The following is a 25978-nucleotide window of genomic DNA, read 5'->3' as shown; positions in this document are numbered from 1 at the left end:
CTATAGTGTATTGTACAGTTTGATACATTTAGGTAGCTATAATAGAACTTTCCAGACAGAAAAATAAATCTAAGAATTGCAACTTGATTCATGAAAAATATCGTCAGGGTTGAGGGGTTTTCGTGATTCACAGGAATCACATTTTATTTGTGTATCTTTTTTTTTTTTTTTGCCTTTTATCTTATATATTGACTCAAAGCCTCTTAACTATTTAGCCTTCAACAATACTGTTAGATGAGCTAGTTTCTCCCTCCTTCTTCTTTAATTGGAAGCTTAGGTCAGATGGAGATGAATGGATTATCTGTTTCACTGGAATTTGTAACCAGCTTTATCTTCTTACAAATTTTATTATTCCTTTAGTTTCTTTTAATTCTGTTTTTGTTGGAAGTGGTACATAAATTATGTGATCTGTTGAAACCTTGGGGTTGCTGCTTTTCTTCCTTGCCTGAGTTTGCCCCTTTTTTGTTTTGGTTTTGTTTTGTTTTAGCCTGTCCCATTTAATGGCTTTTCTTGAAGAATTACACAACAGGTATTTAATTTAATATTCTTTCCAAACCTGATCTTCTGGAATTTTCTTGCCATATTGAAATTAAAAAAAAACTCAATGGAGGAGGAAGAATAGGAAATGTTAGTGAATACATTTTTATTTAAAGTAAATTTAACTCAGTGGATGGCTTTTTTTCATAGTTAGGCAACACAGAGTTTAAAAATGAATTCTTGTCAAGGTTCTTGAATAAAAATTGTGGGATGTCTTGGCGCCTTTCTCTGAAAGGGAAAAACTGTGTGCTCTTGTTCTTTGAAAACAGGTTTCTTGGAGTTGGCTGTAGTGTGGGGAAGTTTTTTGTTAGCGGTTTCGCTGACACTTCTCTAAGACTTGCTGGTTTGCATTTTTAATCTCCCTGGTGTTTATTTGCTTGCAGTGTTTGCAATGTGACTTCAGTTTTGCTCATGAACCTTTTTAGATATTTATCTTTCACCCGCTGCTAATGTTAGATGTTTGTTATTCTTGGTTCCTACTTTGCCCATCAAACTCCTCCTCCCTTCTCCCTATCCCCTAAAAAGACTGAAAAGTCGACTAAAGTGGGGAAAAATGCCAGTCTACCAGGTTATCTTTTCCTTATCATGCACTCCTGAAGGTGGTTTTTTTTGTCTTTTTGTAAAGCACATTTTACAAAAAGTCCTGTATGTTTTTTTAAAATCTCTATATACACATGTGCAAATTGCTTGTTGCATGTTGTGCATATTTGTCAAAAATCCCTTAATGCTTTTCTCCCCACTAAACCTATTATTCTAAAGCAATGACAATGTTCCTGTTTGATTGTTGAGCGTTGCCTCAGAAATGGCTGGCCTTCAATGGAGAATGAAATGTTTTTTATGAAGTTTTACATCTAATACATTATAATACTGAAAAGCTAAATAATGAGAATTACTGTTATTCTTTTTAGAGACTGGTGCTAGATCAGATTTTGTCCTCTGTTTTGAAAGAAAGTGTAAAAAATTCAAGTAATAATTCTCCCTATCCCCTCAAAAGACTAAAGTATCAATTGGAGTGGGGAAAAATACCTATCTATTTTTTCATTACCATGCAGAGGGAAAAAAAAGTTTTTGAAAAGTGAGTTTTCATCCTGTTTTAATTGGAAAATATGAAGGAACTAGTCCATAATATGATGGAGGCATAGTGTGTTTAGTAGTATAAAATAATTTAAAGGTACTGTATACAAACTGGTATTTAGAGGAAATTGGTAAGAGGAGACTTCAAGGCATCGGGGACAAATGTTTCTACCAATGCTATTCGTAATGTTTGCCTTTGATGCTTTACATGCTTCCCCATCCCTTTTGTGGCACCTCACTGCTGCGGGACGGCGGGCTGTGTGGGGAAGGTGGTCCAGCACTGGAGCGTTTCCTCCTTGGGGACCAGCAGGGAAGAGAGCATGAGAGAGCATGGGGATGTGACAGGAAAATGCAGATGATATATGCTAGTCAGTGGTGGCGCCATGTTACCTGAAGGTTCATGAAATGAAGGAAGGAAGAACACCCTGCCCCACTCCCACCACAAACCCTTCTAGCTGAGGGGGATTTTTCTGCATTTCCTCCCGGGCCGCGGAACCTGAGTGGGGCTGCAAGGGAGTTTTTGAGGACTATTATGTTCTTTTGCAATTTAAATCTAACATGTATGCTCTTCCTGCTAGTACTGGGAAATAGAAACCAATCAGACTTGCCAGTCCAGATTCTTCTGCTGCACTGCGAACTGAGTGAGGCGAGTAATGGACGTTTTGGACTTTTACATTACCTAGACTGAGAACTAGGTACAGAAACATTTATTTGGGTACGCATTCAGTCGGTTGCTCTGTCATTAACTGGGGCAACTGTTGCAAGTGAAGCTCTACCTGTATTAAAGCCTAACAAGCCATACCTTAACTTCAGTGACTTCTGGTTTGCAGTCATAAATCACAACGAGCTACTGCAGTCGGTGCATTGAGTACCGTGCAGGTTGCAAGCCAGCTGAAAGCATTGACTGTGTCTGTTGGAAAAAGCCTTTGTTTAATGATACAGATACATTTAGCTGGTGTCTTTTCTTTTGGTCAAGCTGATAGAAGCTTCCACTGTTTTATAGTCCTCTGTCTCCTCCAGTTTATTGATGAAGATAATGGCATGACAAGATGGGGTTTGCTTCTCACTGCTTAGCATTGGCACCGTTGCAAGCCAAAGCAGAGCTCTCGTTGAGACTTCATGAGTAGCAGACCTGACAAATTGGAACCTTGTGCTTTCAGTCAAACTCACAAAACTTGTTGCATCTATAAAACAAGCATTTGGTGGGTTGTTCTCTTGTTGGGTTTGGAGTTTGAAGTTTAGATGGCTTGTAAGCAAAGGGGGAGAGGGAAGGGATATTTAAATCGTACTTGATAAATCTGAAAAATCTGATATGCACCAAAATCATTCTGTTCCCTAGCAGTATGTGCTTCTTGGTTTGTGCTTATATAAAAATGCAGAAAGGATGTTATGCAAGTAAGTGTTTCTTTGCTTGACACTCACTACGCAGCCACCTGTTAAAACATAACGGTATGGATGATTCCCAGTACGAGATAGGAAAGCTTTGCTGCTTGTGATGAAGCGTGTTTACTAATCTTTGGAAAGCAGATTTTGTTGTTAGCAAAGTAGAATTTGAAAGCCTGATAAAGTGAATGCATACAAACTTTGAAAGTAGTACATAGGCTGGAAGATAGTGTTGTGCTAGTAACAGAAACAGAGCAGCCAGCTGACTCGTTCTGTAGAAAACTTCAATTACTCTGTACTTCCTAAACTACAACTGTGGACAAGGGTGGGTTTAAAAACATGCTCTTTTTTGGCTATCTTCATATTTAACAGTATCAAAAACCCCCTCTTGACTGGTGTGCAGTATTTAATGTGAGAACTCTTGACTAGTAACCTAAACTTGGTATCAATAAACATAATTAGTTATGCATTGTCTGACCACTGGGGGAAATTTATTCTTTAAATAAACATGGAGAAATGAACGGAAATTGCCAAAGTCTGTAACGGATGGTTAGTTCTGTCTCTCCTGTTGCCTGTGGTTAGATACATGGTTATACACTGTTTCCGAGTATCTCTGCCTACCTGACTCTGTAAAATGTGTTGAAGAGCGTGGCTGTTTTGGAACATTCGGAAGTATTACTTAGCGTTTTGAAAAGCGTAACTTTAAAGGAACTCTGAATTGCCACTGACCACATGGAAGGAGGTAATGTTCACCGATTTATTTAAGTAATTAATGTGACCCTAGACCTTGGAGTTTCTGAGCTATAAATGTTTAATATGCAATTTATGCCAAATATTCTCATAATCCTGCATGTAGATCTTGAATACGTTCTTGCAGTGTCTGTGGCTTTATTCCCTATTATGGTCTCCAGCATCCTCTTACTACCTGTGCAGCAACCTTAACGTAGACGCATAACGTCTTAGGCGAAGAAAATGTAATGTTTTGTCCCTGATGACTAGTGAGAGCTGTAGAAATTATACTTGTGAATGTATATATGTATAGTGGAACAAATCTTACTTGCACACTAAGGACCAGATCCTTATGCTGTAAATCAGTGCAAGTGTTTGGAAGATTAATTGCATAGAGATCTGACCCCATGAGAATTTCATTTTTTTGTAAAGTTGATATATTGATAAGACTAACAGTAATATTGAGGAATAGTAGTTATGAAGGAGTTTCCCATTACCTTGGATAATTACTTAATGAAGTTCTTGAAAAAGGAAGTTCTAGTCGCTGTTTGTGCCTTTCTCATAAACGAAAAACTCTGTTCTTCAGTTGAGGTGAAAGCTTTATCAACTTATGTCTGTCAGGAAGTACCAATAACTCCTTTGACAAGCGAACTGTTTTCTTTATCAATTGTTACAGTCCTGTTTGTATATGGAAGCTTATTAGTTATGCATTACCAGTTGCACTTGTAAACTCCTTTGTGTCTGTTGGCATATCACTTATAATGTTGATTTAGTATTATTTAATGTTCTTTGATTTGTTTCCTTGGTCTTGGGTGACCCAGTGTATTCAGCCATTCAGTTTGTGTAGCCTTTGTCTGTCACACTGCTCTTTCTAGTACCTTTTCATCTGCTTAACACGTTTTGTTTACTCTCTCTTAGACTTGCACTGAAATGTTTTGTTACCTGGTGTCCTCACTCCCTGCCTCACCTTTCAGTTTCTTAACCAGCTTAATACTTAGTATTTCTTATAGTGATCCCCCCCATCCCTGCTTTTCAAGCTGGTTTTCCCCTTCTTACTAACTGTTGTTTTCTCTGCAACTTTCTTCTCATATCTGCTACTCTGCAATTGCCTCAATTACTGCATCAACGAAATGCTGATGACATTTGCAAATTCTTGTTCATAATTAAAAGGAAGACCTGGGCTTTGTTTTCCTATTGATGATATTATTTATCTGTAATCTGTTATACCTAAAATGTATGAATACAAAATTTCTGCCTCTTTGATTTTTGTAGTCTAATTTCCCAATGAAACAAGGCTCTTTCTGTCATCCAGTTTTGTCCCTCATAATTTCCAGTTCCCACTGGAATTTCAGTCAAACTGATGGTGAAATTTCTGCAAACTTTCTGTAAATTAGTACCTGGCTCAGAAGGCCCCTACTAGCACAGTAAGGAAAGACATGGAATCAGAAGAGATGGTGAAAAAATAAAATGCAGGGAAGTAAATTGCTCCTGTTCTTGGAAGTATTTGCATTTTGTAACAATGGTTAGATGGCTGTAAAATGGATCGTGTGTGGTCTGGGCAGCCTTAGCATGTTACTGTGCTGTAGGAATTCAAGAAACCCTTTTTGATAGTTACAGCTCATTCAAACATAAGCTGAACTCTGATTTCAGGTGTGTTCTGTCTTAGTAAATCTGCAGTTGTGTGCCAGTCTATAACCAAAATACATGTAAAGAAAGGGATATGGTTTTTTGTATACCTTTTTGGCCATTAACATTACAAACTTACGTTTCTTGAGAGAATAAATGCAGGTAATTGATTTAAGAGTTTATTTCCTTGGCAATTTCTGTGATGAGTGTCTATGGTATGAATGAGTTTGGTAGTTCAGAGTAGTTTAGCATGTTTTCAAAGATAGGTTTGAACGAGACATGCTTTTTTAAGTTAATTGATAACCCTGCTAATAACACTTTGGCTTATATTGTGGAGTACTCCTGGAAATCACAAACTGAACTTCTCGTTAATGAAAATATTCCAGGAATGCAAGTAATGTCCTTGAACTGTTGGTATTTGGTGGTTAAGACCAGACCAGATACAATCCATGGCACTGTCCTCCTGGTACTGACACACACACCCCTGAGCTGAAACGTCTATGGTGTGAACGTCAGGTCCTCAAAACCTATTGTTTTGTTTTGCAGATATGTGCCTCTTCTGTTGTGGTACTTGCTAATGTAGATAGAGATTTTGAGAGCTAAGCTGTGATTTTATGTAAGTTAAAGACAGACTTCAGGCTTAATTTCCTGGTTTATTTAATGATAACTTTCTTGTGTAAATTCTAACTAGATCCTTTGAGAAGGAGGAGGAAATTCGTGACCACTCAAGCATTTGATACTGTAAATAATTAAATTTGCCAAAAAGTTAACATTTACATTTACTTTGGAACTGCACTGCTGGAGGATAAAGATTTGCTTTCAGCACTGCAGATGAAGCTACTTTTGCTACCAAACCTTGAATGAGAGTGTTGACAATAGCCTCCACAAAGCATGCTTTGGAAAGGATGTTTCCAGTAATTTGGATGATTTATAGAAAGCATTGAGGCATTAAAGAAAGTTCATTACCCAAACCATTACTGCACTGTGGACCAGAACCTGCAGATGAAATAGCTTTCTCAAGTAATAGTAGATTATAGCTATCGAGAGGACCTGAAAACATGGGAGTGAGAGGCTAAGAAGAGGAACATTGTTGTTAATGATGGGGTATAAGCAATGAAGAGATCTTACGGGGTTCTGCATCCATCTTTTAGTACAGAACATGTTGTGCAGAACATCAGCTCAGAAACCTTTCTTGCTTGCTAGGACTTCTTCATATTATTTCCTGGATTGTGGGGTTTTTTTTTCCTGTGTCCTCTCGCCTCTCCCTGCCTAGTAGTAGTCTAGAGAGAAACTACAAAGTGATATTACTGATTCACTTCCCTTCTGCTGCCTATGCCAGCTGTTTTCTACACTTCACTTCCCCACCACCACCACCATTTAGCTTTGTAAGGGCTACAGCTGAAACAGAGCCATTCCTCAGAGTCTGCCAGTACAAGTTGTTCTACAGCTGTCTAGGGATGGCGAAAGAGGGGAGGCTGTTTTCCACCTACTGAAAATAGTTCCTAAGTTGTGCCCTAGGGTATCCCGAGTACAGCCCATATGTTTGCAAAGGAAGCTTGTATAGTTTGTTAGATCTTGTGGATAACCGGAAAGCTGATGGCCTTCCAGCAGCACGGTGGTTATAATATACTAGGTGACAGGTTAGAATGTGGTCGTGCTTGGCCTGGTACTGGCACTCCTTTGAAAATACTGTCGTGGTCGTGGCCAAATTGTTTGATATTTGTTGTAGTTTATGGTGAAGCTTTAAAATTCATAGCAGCATTGTGAGAATCATGTGCAGAGAGGTTTTATGTGGAGGCTTATATTGTTACTATTTGCTTATGGCTGGATGGATCAGAACTGCGTAGTTACCGAAACTTTTGTCTAATGCTTTCTCTGACAGTTGCCCAGTGGCTCCCTTCCACTAAGGTAGCCGGTCTGTGCTTTTGGATAAATGCCAGTGTTGATCAACAGGATATGTACAGGTGATGCAGGAAACAGGTTAAAGTATTTTGCTGTCCTACTAACTTTCAAAGTAGATATGAAGAAAATTGCAATTTCATCCTTTTCAATAATAAAGAGAGGTACTTAAATGCAGAAACTAGAGCAATAGACTAATCAGCAGCACTGTTGCTTCCAAACAGGTGACTGTGTTGAAATTTTAATTCCATTAAATTTTGTGCTTTGGAGATGCAGCTTGATTTTCAGCCATTTGTCTAGCCACATGAGCTGGAATGTGTTCAAAATGCTTGCCAAGAACAAATCCGTTGGAAGAAATGTTATACTTTGACCCAGGTTCAAGACTTTCTAAAGCAACAAGAAATAAATATTTCTGAAGACTAATTTAAACCTCAGCTTAGATAGTTTTGAGGTTTTTTTTTCTCCCTGTGATCTGATATACACTTGCTTAATAGCATACACACACTGATTTCCTATGTTTTTATTTCTACTTTTCCTCTATTTTAACTTGACTCTTCACTCTTTTTCCATTGGCATTTGTCCTCTACAGAAAGTTCAGCTGTAGAATCCTGTAGTGACAGCTTATTTAACCCAATTTAATGAGAATTTATTTTTGTTTTGATTATCTGCCATCCCCAGCAAAGGATAAGAAATTCAAGAAAGTCAATTTTCTTACACAGATGTACTTATTTTTTGTCTTCTATTTTTGAAAAAAACTTTTTCAGTAAGGTGTAGTGAGTATTTTGAGCATGGACATGTTTGGATCTTTCCTTAAATCTTGTACTTTATTTTTGGCTGTCTGTCTGGGGTCCAGCATAATTGCCAAAGACTACATTTAGTGTGTTGACCATCAAGTTGACAAGGGATGATAGTTGGGCATCCACATTGATGAGAGCTTTCTTGCTGAATACAAAGAACTTTTTGACTTTACTCTGTGAGTTGGACAGAGCTGCTGTTGAGAGTTACTTGTTTTTTCTCTTGGACAGACTGCAAGATGTGATGTAACAGGCTGATTTGTGGTTAATAGCAGTGGGTGAGACTGGAGTATCTGCTTGATGCAAGAAATGAGCTAATGGATCCAATTTCTATATAATAAACTTATTTCTTCTTGGAGTGCTAAGTAATTTGGTTGCTTTGATTCTAAGCTGAAGTTAATTTTATTATTCATTTTAAAAAAATAAAGTTTTCTGAATAAGTTCACAACTATGCTTGTAACTCTTGCTACCAGTTATATGGTGTCCTAAAGAGATGGGAGAGAATTCCCAGAAACCAAGTTGCACACACAGGATTACTGTGTAAGAACCAAGGATGTTTTGCTCATAACTTTGGAGAACTTCCAGGTGATCTGAAACGTATGAGACCATGCTTCTCAGCAGGTGCCATATTTATGCCTTACAGTGGACAAAAGCCAAATGTAGAATGGAGAGTGACATAAGAGGATGTCATATATTAGCCTTTGACTGAGCGTAGATGCGAGGAAGGGACGAGAAAAAGGTATCTAGTTATATCTACACTAGAAATGTGCTAAAACTTCTTAGCTGTGAGTCCTACTTTTAAAATTCATTAAAATTAATGAAGTAACTTAAAGGTTTGCTTGTTCGGTTACAGGGGACTGTTGAAGGCATGAAAGCATGACTCATGCATCCTTTTTTCACTGGTTTTAGGGATGCTGTAGATCCTTTCTCTAATTCTTAGGATGACTGGGACTCTCAGTCTCTGTAAGTTACTTTCTTACAAAATAAAAAAAAAAACCCCGAACAGTTTCCTAATCTCTTGATCAGCATGCTGACGTTCTGAAATATTCTTCAGTGAGAAAATGCTGGTTTGGGCATCTTGTTTTCAAACAGCAACCAGACGAAGGTTATTAATATACCCTGTACTTTGCCTGTAAATGACTATAAAAATGTAAATTTATTTTGTTTTTTCAAGGTCAGGAATATTTCTGGTTTTCTGAAGTTCAAGGAAGTCCTATGCCTAGTCCTCAAATTCATTCAGTTTTTTGATCTCTAAGTAATGTTATTAAAAGAAGATCAGGATAGTTTGTGATTATGGCCTTACATGCATTGCCTGGAGTGTTTTTAATTGATAAACAGTATTTGAACCATAAGGATTTCAGTCCATAAGGATTTTCCCTTATGGCATTTCCTGTAGTGCTTTTCTCCTGTGTCTTCTGTGTAAACCTTCCTCCCTTTTTTACTCTTTCCTTCCCCGAAATATCGGGGTGAGCAAACAGCATGAAAGGAAGAACATCTGATGCTTTAATTTCTGTAGGACTAAACTACAGAAAATCATGTGCTTGGTAGAAAACTGGAAACATTTTGGAGTGCTCTGTGAAACCACAGACCCACATGGGGAAATAATGGTGGGGTTGCCACCCAAACTGTTTCGAAGTGGAGAAATTTATTTTTGAAAGTGAAGGCAAGCTGCTTGCTCAAGATGAAAATTTACTTGTTTTTATGGCATCTTACCAAAGGCTGCTTTTCTCTCCTTCAACTTTCATCTCACCACCTCCTGCCGATTTCTACTATACGCACAAAAGAAAACGTGCCCCCCCCAACCTAAAAAAACCCAAACCTGGAGTATTTATACTCTTACTCTCCCTCAGTCCATCTGTCCTGCTTCTACTGTTGTGACCCAGTGCTGTTCTGCTTTTCTCACTTCATGGGATTGCATCCCAAATTGCCACTTCAGGAACAGTACGTGGTGCCATTTCAGCTGTAGATGGGTGGTGAGAGAGGAGACGTAGTGACATCTGTCAGCTAGAAGAAAAGAATGGGTTGGCAGAAGTGTTGCTCAAAATAAAGCTGAGCAGCAGAAGGAAGAGCAAAACTAAGACTCCATAATTCAGCTAGGAAAATGGTTTTATGCCTTTATGTTATATACTAAGGAACTTAAATTATAAACTGTGCAGTTAGCAAAAGTGTGCGTAAACATCTGTTACCAGATGAGTCTGGTATAGTTGCATGATTTTTCATCTACCTCTTCTTCCTGAGGTGCTGGGAAGGGAGGCTGCCTGGGAGGTATGTAGGGAATGTGTACACCTTCAGCTGGAAGCCTCACCTAGCCCTTGGACTTGCAGGTGTGGGTTAATATCATTGGCTTCGCTAGCATGTTTCTGCACCTTCCAGAACATGCTATCATGAATCTTGTCTTTTACAGGATTGATCGCAACTGAATGGTGAAAGTTTCTTTTAAGATTAACAAAAATGTTTTGAGGTGCCTTAAAGTTTGTGACTTGAACTATTGAAATAAATGAATTGTTTACTGATTAGTTGTTGAAATCAGCAGAGTCTTCCAGACTTAGTTATAAACTAACTCTGATCATATTTTCCCTCTTCAGAAGAGTAACCGCCAGGTTGGTGTTTCGGGTTAATGCGTGATGTTTAGTTTCTTCTGAAATCTTGTAAAATGTTATATTGCTTAACTTATCTCTTGGAAAAAAAAAAATTAGCAGCTAATGTAAGTTCTCAGAGGGTTGCAAGGCTGTAGTTTTCTTCCTTTGTTGCTGTGACCTGGTCAGGCTAGGAGGGCAGGGTACAGCCATCCCTTTTCGCCCTGAGCAGGCCTGGAGTCAGCCTTTGACTGTCCTGCTGCCTGCCCTCCACTTCACGTGTTTGACATGGTCAGGGACTGAACGGCAACTAAGCTGTTCCTGAACCCTCAGTGTAACAACTGAGGGCCCTAAGTTTTGTTTAGATGTGTGGATAGTTTTATGTTAATAGAACGTATTTCCTAAGTTTATTGGTTGTTTAATTGCCATGTCAGTACTGAAGTCAAAATGTGCATAGTACAAAGATACTTGATACGGTATGAGCAGGCATCATGCTGAAATGCAAGTATTCTTATCAGAAATCAGGTTTCTTTTTTCTTCTCTGATCTGGTTTATCCTTTCTTATCTTCTACCAACACCGCATATGATGGTTCTTTGATTTCACTTGACTGTATTTAGTAGTAAGCCGTAGCTTATCCTGTTGTTAATGCTGTATTTTGAAAGAAGGAAAGGTGGCCTCCAAAAGGACTGAAGAAAGCCAGCATCTTGCAATAAGTACAGTTGGGGGGGCGGGGTGTCTTCAGCACAGATTGCACTATTTCAGAGCACAGTTTGGCCAACAGGGGTGGGACATCTGCTGAGATATTCCCACAGGAATAAAGAACTGCAGTACCAGGAAATCCATTAATTTGTATTCAGTTGGGGTATAGTGCACATCTGTTTAGGCAATGCAGCTGCGTTAGGACACAGTGGTTAACATCAGCCTGGAATTCTAGTTTATGTATATGTTGAAGCATGTCTGGTTTAAACTGTTAAAACTTAGCAGTCCCAGTTGGACTCGTTACTCCTATAGAGGAGGGTTTAGAGGATTGCCTATCCCTTTTAAGATGCATTACATCAGCTTCTGCATGAAGCATGACTCCTGGCATCCCTTAGCAGAGAGTGCCGGGATATGGCAGGTGTTTTCACTCACCACTGTGTTTGCTGGCTGTAGCTCTGGTGTGTTGGCAGCCAGCTGGGTTGACACTTGAGTTATTGTTAGCTTTTAGGTTAACACACCCTTCATAAGAATAGACGAAATTCACATCTTGATATTTGTCCTCTGTTGATCTGTAACAAGTCGTTCTACGGAATCAAACAGATGCAAACGGAAGTGCAGCATGCCCTCTTCAGGAAACAGTCTGGAAAATAGATCCATATTTAGTTAGGATCCTGATGTGTGGGTTTTAAGAGCACCTCTTCGAGACAGTTGTGATAGAATAGTGAATTGTGTGGGGTCAGGCACGGTAGCATGATGTTGGAACTGAATACGTGTTGGTTGTGTATGGATATGCGTAAGAAGAGAATGGGAGATTGCTGTGACGGAAGGTTTAGAAGGCTGATAAAACAGGTTTAAACCAGCTTTAAACTTTGTAACAAACTTCACTAGATTGATATTGATTAACAATGCACATTGAAAATGGCTAGTTCTTACTCATTCCTAGTCACTACCACTGCATATTCAAAGCAGTTAGTCTGTAACAATCTAATTCTAAATTAATTGGGAGCACACGGTACCACAGAGCACTGATAGCTATGGTCCTTGATGGCAAGATGTTTGAGGTTTTCACAGGTGCCCTTTCTTGTTGCTTAGTAGTTTTATTCCTCCTTTTCAGCTTTTGCTGCTATTGAAAGAAAAGCTGTTTGCGCTCCCCCTCCAAATCTCAAGGTTGCACTTCATCTGTGACTAGTAATTGACCATCACCGAGTTGCGTGCAGTTCTGGGGCCTCGGCTTTCAACCTCTGTCCGTATTTTCAAGGCCTTTGTTCTTATCTCGTATCTAAGCTGTGTGCTGTAACAAGAGTCACCTGGTACCCAGCTCTAGCTCACACAACAAGTTCTCCTAATAATTTCACAAGCGTAAGAGGGCAGAATTTGGGCCTTGCACATTTGGCATAGAAACACAGTTGGCGTAAGGCCTGATGAGGCCTGTTCCTAGCAGCGGCAATGCTGTTTTTACTGAGTCACTGGGTACAAAAACGCATATGCATTGTTTACTAGTCATGCTGTAAAAGTTTGCTTTTGTTTGAGTTCATAACCAGCTAATAATTAAATACTACTCAATCTGCTGCTACTTTTATCGGTGTAACAGCTTCTGCTTTGGCTACAGACAATTAAGGTTTTATAACTGTGGAGCTAGTGATGAGCACTGCATTCAACTGATGAACAGTGGAATCCTGGCTCTCCTGAGGATAGTGCTGTTCCAAGTTTAGCGTGAGTAAGTACCATTTCTTATATAGGTACAGACTGGACAGAGAGCATCAAGCTTTGTACGTGTATACATTTACAAAGACACTTTGCTTAATCTCTTGTAGATGATTAATTCTCCTTTATAAAAAGTGAAGAGGAATACATGGGTATGTGTCACCAAAATCTGTTCACATGAAGATTTAGTTTGTACTCTACTTTAAGCCTTTAAAAAAAGAAAAAAAAAGAGTAAAGGCTTAAAATGCTGAGAAATGTGTCGTTTGCATCGCTGATGTGCAAATCATTTTAGCATTGGGATACTTTCCTGAGATGATTCTAAGTAGTGTGAGGCGTTTTTTTGTTCTGATGACGTAGGCATGGTAACATTATCCTCTGTAACTAACGAATTGACCAGCTGTTGAGCAGGATTTTATTAAATATAGAACAGGAAAAAATGTGGTTTTAATGAAGCTGTTCGGAATACTAAAAGTACTAAGACTATTAAAATTTTTATGCCTATGTAAGTAGGTGTAAGGTTAGCCCTTTTCCAAAGAAATATGCTAATCATTTTTGTTAAGGGTAGAGGCAGTTCTGTTTTAAATTGTGACTTGTTTATCTCAAAGGGTGTAACTCGTCTGTTTAAAAAAAACGAAACAAAACACGAGTGTGTTGGTCACCAGTTGCAGCGAGACTTTTGGCTGATTAGAGCTGAATTTAAGGAAGAACTCAACAAACCTATTCTTTATTGAAGGTTTTCTTGCCTTGTATACCTTTTCACTTTCACCCCATTTTTCACACTTGGTGTTTAGTTTTGGTACATTAGTCACTCTCAGTAAATCAGGAGGAATTACCTTCCTAACTATTTCACAAACAACTTCACAACTACGACATATCCAGTTTCCAGAGGGGTGCTGGAATTATTTCAAGAGTTGTCTTAGAATGACACAGCCTCTTTCCAAAGCTTAAAAAAACCCCCCAAAACAAAAACCTATAATTCTTTAGAGGCACGTACAAATATACCCCAAATATACTCCCATTGTGCATTAATTAACGGGATCAGCTCCTTTGAGAACATTTATAAGGCAAGGGGGAGAATAAGGGAAATATTCTACCACCTTAAGTTTAGGAATGGCTTACCTGGTATGGGCAGAGAGATAACTAGTCAGCAGGCACTATAAAAGTCCATGAGTGATTACAGTACATAAATGCATGTTTATAGTTTCAACTGTTGCTCACTTCAGTTATTAATTTCCTGTCAAAACAGAAATACCACAGAGATGTTTCTGTACTGCTGTCTTCATGCATTCCACATAATCCCTTGATATCATCTGACCACTGTCCACTTAGATACCAAATAATGTATCGTTACAGGTACATGGTGATCATTAACCATGGAATAGTAAGTTGTGTTGCAGTCCTTGACATCTGTCAAATCTAGGATTAAACATATACTGAAGTCGGTGTGGGTGTGCGTCCAGCCATGGAAGCAGTGGGAAGCACAGAGATTCTTCTCCTGTGCACTTCACGAACCTCCATGGCCAACAGCAGTGCTGTAAAGTTAATTAAGTACATGTTGTTGGGTATTCATCAAGTTGTTGGCCACTGGAATTGTTTAAATGGCAGTAAAAATAGGGCTGGTTTGTGGTGGTTGGGGTTTTTGGTTGTTCTTTGGTTTTGCTTTTAGCACTTGAAATAGTGGGAGCCATTCTTCCATCTGTCAATGAATTTTAGTCCTTTCTTATGGCAAAGCTTTAATATTTGCTGTCTACCTTCTTACAGTTTTTGGATGGATATAAGGCTTTTTTTTCCTGTTGATAAACAGAATAGAAAAGTCAACAGCTGTATTTAAGTAGATCATTCTCATAGGTTAGACACTTTTTTGTAATCATCCTTGTTTCTGTTCTAGAACTTTAAGACGACGACTGTGAAATACTTGCCTTTTTTATTGCTGTTTTTAATGTTAATTATGTTCTGTGGGTTTTTTTCCTAAACAACTAGTCATAAAAAATCTTTAGCACTTGTCTGTTACAGCGTGGCGGTGATAGGTTTACTTTATTATTCAGTGTTTTCCACTTCACAAACAAATGATAATTGGGGAAGAAATATTGACTGTTGTAACCACAGATCTTATTGCTGTAGAGGACACTGTCAATTCTTACTTGAAATTAAGTCACTGAGGGAATTAATCTGGAATATTTCAGATTTCTTTTTAAAGTTGTGATGTGTTTTAAACTATGGGATTTTCTGTATTTTATCACAGCAGATATTGCAAGAGAATAGTAAACAATTCAGTTTTTAATGAAATAACAATACTCTTACTTCTTAGTCAGCCCAAGAGTGTCCCAAGGCTATAGTTAAATAAACTGAAAGAAGTAAAACTTCCTTCTGCCATTTCTTGCAAAATTAACTTAAGTTTATGGAGAGCGGCATTGAACAGTCTTCATTTTCTCTGTTGACACCATTCATTTTCTTTACTGAGATATTTTAAGTGTGGAAAAAGTCAACTTGAGGGCTTTCTAATTTTTTTCACTGTACTTGCAATTCATTTTTCTGCACCATTCCTCCTGAAGCAAAAGATGGCTACAAATTGTTGTTTTAGCAACGTAAATGCGTGGTACAGTCACTGCCTTGCCTGCTTTTAGTTTACTGTGTAATGCACATTCACTTCTACAGTCAATAATAATCAATAATGCTAAATGCATGCACAAGACTTGTTGGAAGATAAGTGGTCCGAAGGTATTTGTGTCCCTCTGCAGAACTGCTGGTTCAACTGAAAGCAGAAGATCTAAAGGGAATTTTAACAAACAGGGAGCACTGCTAGCAGGCATCTGTGTAATTATCCTATTAAAACAGAGTAACATCTGCATTATCTGTGCAAGTGCAGAATAGAAGGGAACATTACATTCTCTAATCCTGTCTGGGAGCATTATGAAGTTAAAAGGATAACATTTTACCAAATCTGTGTTTTAACACGATAGGTTACGCTTAATTACCTTTTAATTACCTTTCTTCTCGTGTGGTTTTATGCTAAGGACCCTGCCTCTGGCCCTCATCGCAGAGCTTTTCTTGCCTTTGGATTGTTTATGCCAGGTTTTATCTCTGACTTTACCATGAAAAGATGGTCCTGCTGTGTCTTGAAGGTTGTTATTGCAATTCTTTTTCCCTGGTGTGTGAAAAGCTCCGAGAATATTAATTTTCTATACAAAAGACATGTTGTCGCATTCACAAGTATGTGTTTTGAATTTAGCTGCAAAAAGCAAACTCATTGGACTATGTTTTATGAATAAGGAGTAACTATGCATGGCAGAGGCCACACAGGAGTAAGAGGAGATTATTCCAGCCTTCTGACTGCTTGCAGTGTAAGCCGGGAGAGTGTATTGGCTTAAATAATGTAGATTTCTTTTTTCCTCTTTACCCCTGAGGGAGTCTGATTTCCTGATCACCTATCTAGCCATATGCCGTAGCTCTTGCCAGGAACTCTGAGCAGTGTCACTGCCAGCTAAAATTACTTGTTTTCTGAGAACTGAATTATGTTGAGAAATGTCTTATTGCTTCACTGCCAACATCGCACAGTTTTGTGTACGTACACACACACACACACGCACACACACAAAAGTAGAAGCAGCCTTACCTTGAAATTCAGCTTGGAAATCGCTTGAAGCGTTGAATTTGATCCAGGTACTGAGACGTGTTCTACACCTGCTCAAGCACATTGCTCCCTCTTTGTTCTCTTTCCAGCGCTTTTCTCAGCTTCTTTGTGCTCTGGCTAGTAGAGTACAATGTTGATACATACAAATTAAACATTTACAAAGAAAGCATATTGTCTACTCCTATTTTTGTCCCAGTTAGAGTGAAGACCTCGTATAGCTAGTAAAAACTTCAAATCTGTTGTGGGTAACTATGCTTCTTTTGTTTCCTCTTGCAACAGGATGGAACTGAAATACGGATATATGTTGACTAAGGAGTTGGAATAAGACTGAGTCCTGCTCTGTGATATTTATATACCTGGACCATGAACTTGCTGTTTGGCTTCACGCTTTAGGAACTTCTGTAGTAACTCTGTGAAGCTGTTGGGAATCATGGCATTCTCTCCATGGAAGCTGTCCTCTCAGAAACTTGGCTTTTTTCTTGTGACTTTTGGTTTCATTTGGGGAATGATGCTTCTGCATTTTACTATTCAGCAGCAAACACAACACGAAAGCAGTTCAGTCCTGCGTGAGCAAATTTTGGATCTCAGCAAAAGATACATCAAAGCATTAGCCGAAGAAAATAAAAATGTGGTTGATGGGCCTTATGTTGGGACAGTGACAGCATACGGTAAGTGTGTGCTCTAGATTACATGATAATCTGATTAAGGTTTTTTCTAAGTTGTCCAAACATTTTACTTCATAATGCTGCTCAATTGACAGTACTTTGCACTGTGGATTTTCTGCACAGATGGAGAAAACGGTCTTTACTTGCAAGTATGAAATGGGACAAATTTTACATTTCCAGTCACTTGGAGATGAAGTTGTCTTCTGTTTTTTACTACATCTTTCTAGTAGCTATATCTGGTATGCCTCAGGTTATTTGTTAGAACTTAGTTTAAAAACACTTTTGCTGTTTTTGAGAAACTTGGGAGGCTTTTCAGTTTGCACGTCATGACCAAAGAAATTCTTGTGGAGGAAGAACTTGCTTTACTGATAAAGTGGAGACCTGCTATGTTTGTTTCCTCTTCTTTCCCATTTCACTTCTTTGTTCAGTCAACTTATTTAATGTTTAAGTTTATGTATCTGGCATAAGCTTAAATTAAGCTTAAATATATCATATTTGCCTCAGGTAGAGAACTCTTTTTGTGAGTTTCAGTGCTTTGTTCGGCAGCGAGTTTTAATGCTTACTCTCTTCCATTTTGTACAACATGACAGTTAAGTTCGTGTGCACGTTCGAGAGGAAACATGCGGAAAAGAAACAAAGCATATTGCTAGAAAATATTATGAAAATAAGAATATCCAATTTCAGGTTAGGTGTGGTCCCTCTTCAGTCTGGTAGGATCACATCATACATCTTACTTGTTTAGCATTTTTTAAACTCACTTTCTTTCCTACTTACCTATGCACTTTCAGGCTATCTGGAAAGTTAATGGCTAATTAGTCATCTAGATTTGTTTCCTTTTATAGTTGCCTTAATATTCAGCTCTGAAGAAATTGGATGGATGTCTTTTGTAGGCTTAGACAAAAAATAAAGGCTAGGATGCAACAGACAATGGCTGTGCCTTTTCTTCTACTTTTCTTTTAACACTCTTTACTTTTTGGTGCGTGTAATGAAAATGTCCTGCTGGGAGATTCTCTCCATGTCTTATTTCTGTTTCCTCTAAAAAAAGAATTTTTGATTTTACATGAAGGTGCTTGCCTGTAAGGCTGAGATTATCATCCCAAACATAGCTAATAATTATATTGCTTTGTTGCTTAAACAACGAGCTGTCCTTATTCTGTAACTTCTGCTGATTTGTGGCTGCATGTAGAACTATACTGGTATTGTAATCTTACAAAACAACACAAGCTCAATATTTAGTAGAGGTTCCGAGAGAATTGTGTGCATAGGCTTAAAACAAAACCCTCTCTGCTATATAGCCATCATCAGTGTCCCATTATCAAGTAAGGGTGCTTTGATGATAGGTGAGTTGAAGGAAAAAAAAAAAAAAAACAAACCAAAAACCAATATGTCTCCAGAAATTGAAGGGTAACTGCATTAATCTGTGCTCTAGCTAGGTCTGAGAGTACAGGATACCCTTAAGCTAAGATCCCCCTGCAGCTTGTTGCTTGTGGCATTCATTTCCTGTTGCAAATGCCGCTGAGGACTGAGTTGGCTTGCTGCCAAACAGTGGTGAAGTTCCCCAGGAGAAGTTAAACTGCATTTGAAAGTGGGTGAAATAACTTTGTAATGCTTCTGTGAAAGTAAAGCTAAGTTTTGTGCAGAAATTTTAAGTTCCACAGCTAAGAAGAATTTTAAGGCTAAAGACAAGTTTGGGCAGGTGTTTTCAATTAAGGAGTTTGGAAGGACGCAAAATAATGGTAATATATTTATTTAAAATATTAGAGGGAAAGATGCTATGGTGAGTGAATAACACCATATTAAATAATACTTTATGAAACTGAGTAAGATAATAATGACTTAAGAAGTAAGTTTGTCCTGTTCGGCGTACCAAGTGATTTGTTGATAGCAAATGATCAGGTTAGCTGTTCAGGAATAAACACATTAATGACTAATATTAATGATAATGGGTCAAAGCTGGTTCACTGTTCTATGAAAATTAACGCCCTTGCTATTTAGCCTTTTATTTCTTTTAATCTTATCCTCTGATTGCTGTTAGCGAGCACAGTCATGATTTCCATGTTCAAGAATAAGTTTTAAGTTTGCTTGATTTGGCTGCTTTTACCCACCCAAAAGGTTTGCAGTCATTCCTTAATTGTGGTTGAACAGCTTGTTCACTTTCTTACTTTTTCTTTCTACCATATATTAACCTGTCAGGTAGCGGGATCCAACAGTTTTAGAAGTTGTAGTCCAAATACACACAGTGAGTATTAGATTTTTATAGCAGTAAACAGTTGTTTTGCAAAAATTATTCTGAATCTGTGCCTCTGCTCTCCCCTTCTCAAACTAGCCTCCAGTTGCTTTTTTGTTCTGGTAAGCAGTCTCTCATATCAGTGTTTTGGTATCAGTATTAAAAAATTGCAATGTTTAGCTGTTATTCTCTTTGTGCTCTCTGTATGCCTTTATGTATGCTGTGTTTCCTCCTCATTGTTTCCTGAAATTTTTTTTTACTACCTTTCTTTCCTAGATTTTTTCCTCCTTCTGTACCATGGTTTTGTTCATGTTAAATCCCTGCTCTACTCTTTCCTTTTCTTCTGCACATGACTATTAAGTGACTTTTAAGATACTCCAGATCATTAGTGCTTAAGATTCCATCTTCTGATCTTTCAAGGACAAAGGAAAACGTGCAGTTATAAAGAGAAAGATCTACTTTATGGCTCCATGGAATAAATGTAACTCTCCTTTTATTTGGAAAGAAGAATTATAAGCTTTCTAAAAGTAATAGCCTTTTCCTATTTACTCTCTCATTTGCACAAGGATTAGCCTAGTCATGGAAAAAAAAATAGAGGCAGCACAAAATAAGCATGGCAAAAATACAACTGATGTTGGGGCAGAGGAATCTTTTCAGATGTAAGGAGAAATTTTCTATTGCAGATTAGAAAGTTACTTGATTCTGAAGTTGTGGAAAGCAGCAAATGTATTATACATATGCATATGTAATTATTTTATGTAATTAAATGGGAAAATAATGTAAATTCATCATACCAAATTCTTTAATCCTGAGACAAGGATAAATGAACAAAGAACAATACTTTCTTTCATCTTCTTTGGCTTGTTGCCACTATAATGATACAGTTCAGTCTGATAGTGGTCTATTTTTCCCCTCTTGCCCACAGTTCTTTTAGCTTGCCCAACTCTCTGTGTTACTTGAAGAAATCTGAACAAAAGAAAAGGGAAAGAAAAAGTATCGGAGAACTCTTTCTGGGTTGTCATTTCATATGCAAACTCCTGTTACTGTATGTTGCCTTCCACTTGAAGGAAGTGCTGTTGTCAGAACAAATAGGTAGAAGCAATAACCAACAGACTGGAGATAAGAAACAGGTGATTTATGGTGCCTTCTGTATACGACAGAAAGGTTGAACTTAACATTTTTTTTTTTTTTTTTTTTTTTCTTCCTGGTGCAGAACCTGATTTTGGTGGAGGAGATGCAGGAGAAGGTTTTTGTACTGGCTCAAAGCTGTCCCTTCTTTTGGGAAAGAGATTTTTGTTTCTGGGTGACTGAGCATCTAGCAGACTGTTTCTGTGATAGTGCTTGAATATGGATTTAGGTTTAGATTCATTATTATTAAAGCAACTTGAGCTATTACAAAGCACGCATTTTTTTGTTCCCATGTGTGTACCCATAAAGGCGCACATTTCACCTTGAATATAGGATAAGTGTAAGAGTTGCAGTGTGCTTTATAAAATACATAGGAAGACAAGTTCCACGTCCAGGGAAACTTGTATCTGAGGCTGAACAAAGTACGGAACATTAGTGTATAGAACTGCTAATGACAAAGATGTGCGCTGATAAAGTGTCTATATATATTCCAGTCTCATTCTTGTATCTATTTTTTGATTCTGTCTGACAGTGTGCATTGCATTATTAAGCAATTTAACTTTTCATTTTCATTTGTAGATTTGAAGAAGACACTTGCTGTCTTGTTGGATAATATCTTGCAGCGCATTGGGAAGCTAGAGTCCAAGGTGGAAAATCTTGTACTTAATGGAACAGGAGCAAACTCTACCAACAATACTAGCACTCCTGCTCCCAGCTTAGGAGCAGTTGAAAAGCTTAATGTAGCAGGTGCGTATAGCAATTGTTTAAAATATTTATGGGCTGTTTAATCTGTATTTTTTCTCTTTTGGCCATAACATGATTTTTCAGTGTTAGATACTTGGAATGTCATAGAAAACAAAATTCAAAGTCTAGCCTGTATCAATGGCAATCTTAAGTCCAGTGGTCTTTTACAAGCTCTGAGGAAGACTTTCTTCTATGCTAACTTGAACACATTGAAGAAAATAAAATTCTCTGCCTAAAGAAAGAAAACATTTATTATGTGTTACTGGTTCTGATTTAAAAATGTCCTTCCCTACTCTGCTGAATAGCTCTTATCATTTGACAGACAGAAATGACCTAACTGGTACCTTCAGCTTAAATCTATGTTTTAAAATGTCATTTGCAGTCATTAATTTTCTCTTCAGTGAATGGACTGTTTTCTACCCTTACAACTTCTCAAATCATTGGAGTCATCCTGTGGTAGTAGAATGCCTTGCTGGCCTCTTCACCTGCATGTCTCTGTTCCTTTAGTGTTCCCAGCTTTGAATGTGGTCGGTACACTGAATAGATCTTCTTGTGTATACTGCCTTGTCTATTGCTGGGCATGCCGGGCATTTTGCTCTGTCACCAAGTCTAAACAGATGCTGGCTGTCCTGACCCAGAAGGTCTGAGTCTGCCCTGCCTATGATCTCTGCAGTCCCAAAAAGGGGACAGGAGAGAAGAGTTAGGGCAACTTGGTAAATAGGTTGACAGCTGTGCTCCTGAGTCTTGCCTGTGCTTGGGTTTCCTGTAAAAATAAATACTTCTGTTGAGAGGGTGTTAAGCTCTTAAGTTTGTCAAAACAGAGAAGCAGATGCTGCCTTTGGTAGGGTAGTACCACTGAAAGGAAGTCTGGGAGAGCAGATGCACAAGTGATTACCCACGTACAGCATACCAGCAGAGCTGCTGTGTCAGCTGCTCTGTCCTGACTGCATTTATCTGTACCAGGATGTTAAAGGCATACTCTCTCTTGGTGAGACAGATCTTTGTGTCTCTCTTGCCACATAGTAGAAATATGCTTATAGGCATTTACAACAGCCCTTTGCATGTGTGGTTTACTGCTGCTTGCCTTGTGGTACCTTTTTTCCCCCCTGTGTCTTTCATCTTGGTTAGACTGAAGGCAGATTAGAAGTAACTGAAGAGGTATAGCACCTGCGGACTGCTAATAGGGTGACCTGTGTTGCTACCACAAGGAGTACGACACAAGATCTTTGTTGGAAGATCTTCCACTTTGATGGGAAGTGAGCTAGTGCAGTGTTGTTATAGTTTCTGGGCTATATATAAAATTAAAAACATCCCTGTATATCTTCTGTTTGTAGCTGGACAAAAGAGAGACTTGGTGCTGTTATTTCAATAGATTTGCAGGTAATTGGAAGAAGCATGCTCATGTCACTGTTTATACATTTATAGGCAAAGGATCATTGTTTTTATCTGACTAGGAAACGCCTCTCATCAGTTCTTAGGGTGAATTGAATTTGTTTATTATTCTTGGAGTTTGCTAGATGCGCAGCTTTAGTACTCAGGAGCAGCGTTTAAGGAGCTTGGTAGGAGTTCTCAGTTTGCAGTGTTTACATAGCTTTTTGCTGCCTGAGGCTTGCTCTGTGGCAGAGACCACTGTCTTATTAGAGCTTCAGTTTTTTACCTTTGACTCTTGGTACACTAAGTTTAAAATATCTGAAGCCACTATATTAAACAGCAACAACAGAAAAACCTTTAGGAAACAGTGTCCTAAGGTTTGATTAATGTTTTGTTCTGGTACCTGTTTGGGCAATGTTGCTGTTCAGATATCTCCAGGCTGGATAGTACCAATGGGTAGAATAGAGCTTGAAGCTAATCCTTGTGTTAAAGTGCCTACTGTTCATCCATTTGAAGCAATCAGTGGAAATTCATCTGATGAGAGGCAGCCAAATGGAAATGAAAAACTTGTTTCTACTTCTGTCTTCATAGCAGTTTCCTGACAGTAGCAAACTCTGGAAGCCATATGATTCCAGTAAAATCATAATATCTTCTCTGTTAGGAAGGAATTGTTCAGAAAATAAGCTAGGTGAGTAAACATTGTGATTACAATACCAGCTACAGTGTTGGTTTTGTCTGTAATATTTCAACAGCACCCTTTTTTATTGTGCTAGAGCAATTGAGATAATCTGAAAATTGTTGTAGAGAAGGCATTTCGTTACCCAACAGTTTGTCATTTTACTGGAGCTGAAACATGTATGTCTACAAATACAGATGATACTTCCATTGTTTTCTTTATTCAGCTGCTACACTATGAAGTGATCGCAGAAAGCAAACATGTTAGGATTACTGTTTCTCTCTATCAGGTGTAATATTTTAACGCTGACTTCAGAGAAATTCATGTTAGCTATTGTTAGTAATTTTGCTCTTTCTGTCTGGACAACCGTAGTATTTATGGAGTATCTTAACAACATCATGTTTAATATTTTTAGTAATGTTTTTTAAAGACTTCTTGAGTTTATTTTTTTGCAAATCTTTTTTGCCTTGGAGTTGCTGCTTAAAACTCTGAAGTAAATTAAGCATTTTACAGCCTCATTCATCAGTGCAACAGTGCAGTGTCATTAGCAGGTTTTCCTAGAAGAGTCCTGCTTCCAGTGGAGCTGCTTCATGCGTTTATTATTTTTGGATTGAGCTGTCACAGAACACTGAGACCTGATTCTATAATCTGTGTAACCTTGTCCCTTTACCTATGGAAAGCCTTTCTGAAATAAATGAAGTTTCATGCAGGCTTAAGCTGCACCTTAGCATCTAGTGACACTGCTTATAAACCTTGGTAGTAAATAGTGGAGTCACTAATCATACTGAAATCTGTGGGTTTTGTCTTCAATGACCTTGTGTAAAGTTTACTATGTGTTATATACTACCTGAGTAGGTACAAGTGATGAAATAAGACATAATAGAATGACAGGAAGGTGATGATACTGTAAATATTTATCCTCACTGCTGATTATGACTGGACACAAACTCAAGAGCAAAACATAATATTTTTCTTATAACTTAAAACTGACTATCGTGGCAGGCTAGACTTGTCAATCTGAATGTGCTATGGGCTTTCTTCATTGTGTATTTTAAGTATTAGTAACACTTTCATGGGAAAAAAATAGTATTATTTTATCTGTAAACTAGGAAGAACAGAGATTATGATGATTAGTTATAATTTCTCTTTCCAAAGCCTCTCTGCAAGTGGAATTTTCTTTTATTGGGTACATTGCTGTACTCAGAAAGTAGTCCTAAGAACAGTAATCCATATGCTACAGATGTTTTGTGATAATGCAAGAATCCTGGTTTAGTTTCAGGGTCAAGTTATTGGAATCAGTCCAGGTTATGTTTTTTTCTGAGTTTAATAAACACAACTGGTATGTGACCATTACTCAGATTTATGGATTGAAAAAGTCTTTTCTTTGAGATTAAGGACACTGGCAACTGGACCAGATACAGATTTTTAAAAAAAAATTTCCACTCCTGTCCACCTTTTCTGTATAGGTAACTAGAACAATAGTATGAAAAGGGAATATTTATAGTATTAAAATGTATGGATGTTTTCTTCAGTTCATATGTACATTGTTTTTAGCTTAGCTCAGATACGAGTTTGAATGTGACTGTGTAAGTAATCCAGGTAACAATGAAGAGAATGTATGTTGAGAAATGGTTGTCAGTTGCAAAGTGGTTGAAAAATCAATTTGTTTAAAATGCTGACGTTTCTTAATGAACTGAGGTCAGAGGGTATTTAATTTTTGCCCACTATACGTCTTGATGGCAAAATGTCTGTTGGTCCAGGAAAGTTCTTACTTGTAATTAAGAAAGATTTGCAAGGTTACTACTCCTAATGCGCTATATCTGAGCTACAACCACCTTCAGTTACCACAGTCCCTTGGTGTTGCAATGTGGAATCCATCCTTCTAATGAAGAAAAAAAAAATCTTCTATGTACTTCTTGATATTTTTAATATTCTTTTGGGGATGTAGATATCCAGACTTTGAGAGTGGTCACTGCAGCTGCCTGGGCAAATAAATTTGAGTAGTTCCTGTTCCCCTAAGGAACAGGGCTGCTCTGTGCTAGTGGGCAGCAGTTGCCTGTAACTCGATGACAGTGTTAAGAAAGGCATACACAGACTTTGCAGCCTTACAGGTGTAAAAGCAGATGAAAAATTCCCTCTGAACCAGGTGGATGAGAAAAGACCTAATAATGATGAGTTTTGTAGCTCCTTTTAAAACAACTGTAACTACTGTTTGTACTCAGGATGTCATTTGAAGGGCGACCAAATGTCTTCTAAAACTTTTATCAGCAACTTCTGTAGGTTTTCCTGGTAAATGATAGCACCAGTAGCAGAAAGATGAACTAGGACAGTTTCTTGATGAAAAGAAAAAACATGAGGGAATTTTTAAAATCCATTTTTACCCTGTGCTTTGACCACAGTAGCCAGAACAAACAATTTATGTGATAGGTATTATTGGTACAGAGCCCATGACTTTTTCAGTAGAGCAGCCTCTTCATTACCATACTGAAACCCAAGATATGCTGGTATTTGGAG

At 38.0% G+C, this 25978-nt stretch overlaps 1 protein-coding gene across 2 annotated transcripts in view; it reads left to right on the top strand.

Annotated features, from left to right (window-relative positions):
• MGAT5 (alpha-1,6-mannosylglycoprotein 6-beta-N-acetylglucosaminyltransferase) overlaps nucleotides 1-25978 on the top strand; it is a 124483-nt gene that overhangs the window by 32127 nt on the left and 66378 nt on the right. For both annotated transcript variants that reach the window (XM_075710163.1, XM_075710162.1), the window contains exons 2-3: nucleotides 16933-17321; nucleotides 21253-21420. In XM_075710163.1, the coding sequence (XP_075566278.1) occupies nucleotides 17084-17321; nucleotides 21253-21420 (406 nt within the window). In that variant the 5' untranslated portion in view covers nucleotides 16933-17083. The remainder of the gene's footprint in view (nucleotides 1-16932; nucleotides 17322-21252; nucleotides 21421-25978) is intronic.

This window comes from Pelecanus crispus, chromosome 5 (genome assembly GCF_030463565.1).
Source record: "Pelecanus crispus isolate bPelCri1 chromosome 5, bPelCri1.pri, whole genome shotgun sequence".
In the NCBI taxonomy this organism is placed as follows: domain Eukaryota; kingdom Metazoa; phylum Chordata; class Aves; order Pelecaniformes; family Pelecanidae; genus Pelecanus; species Pelecanus crispus.
This window is presented reverse-complemented; position numbering and strand designations above follow the sequence as displayed.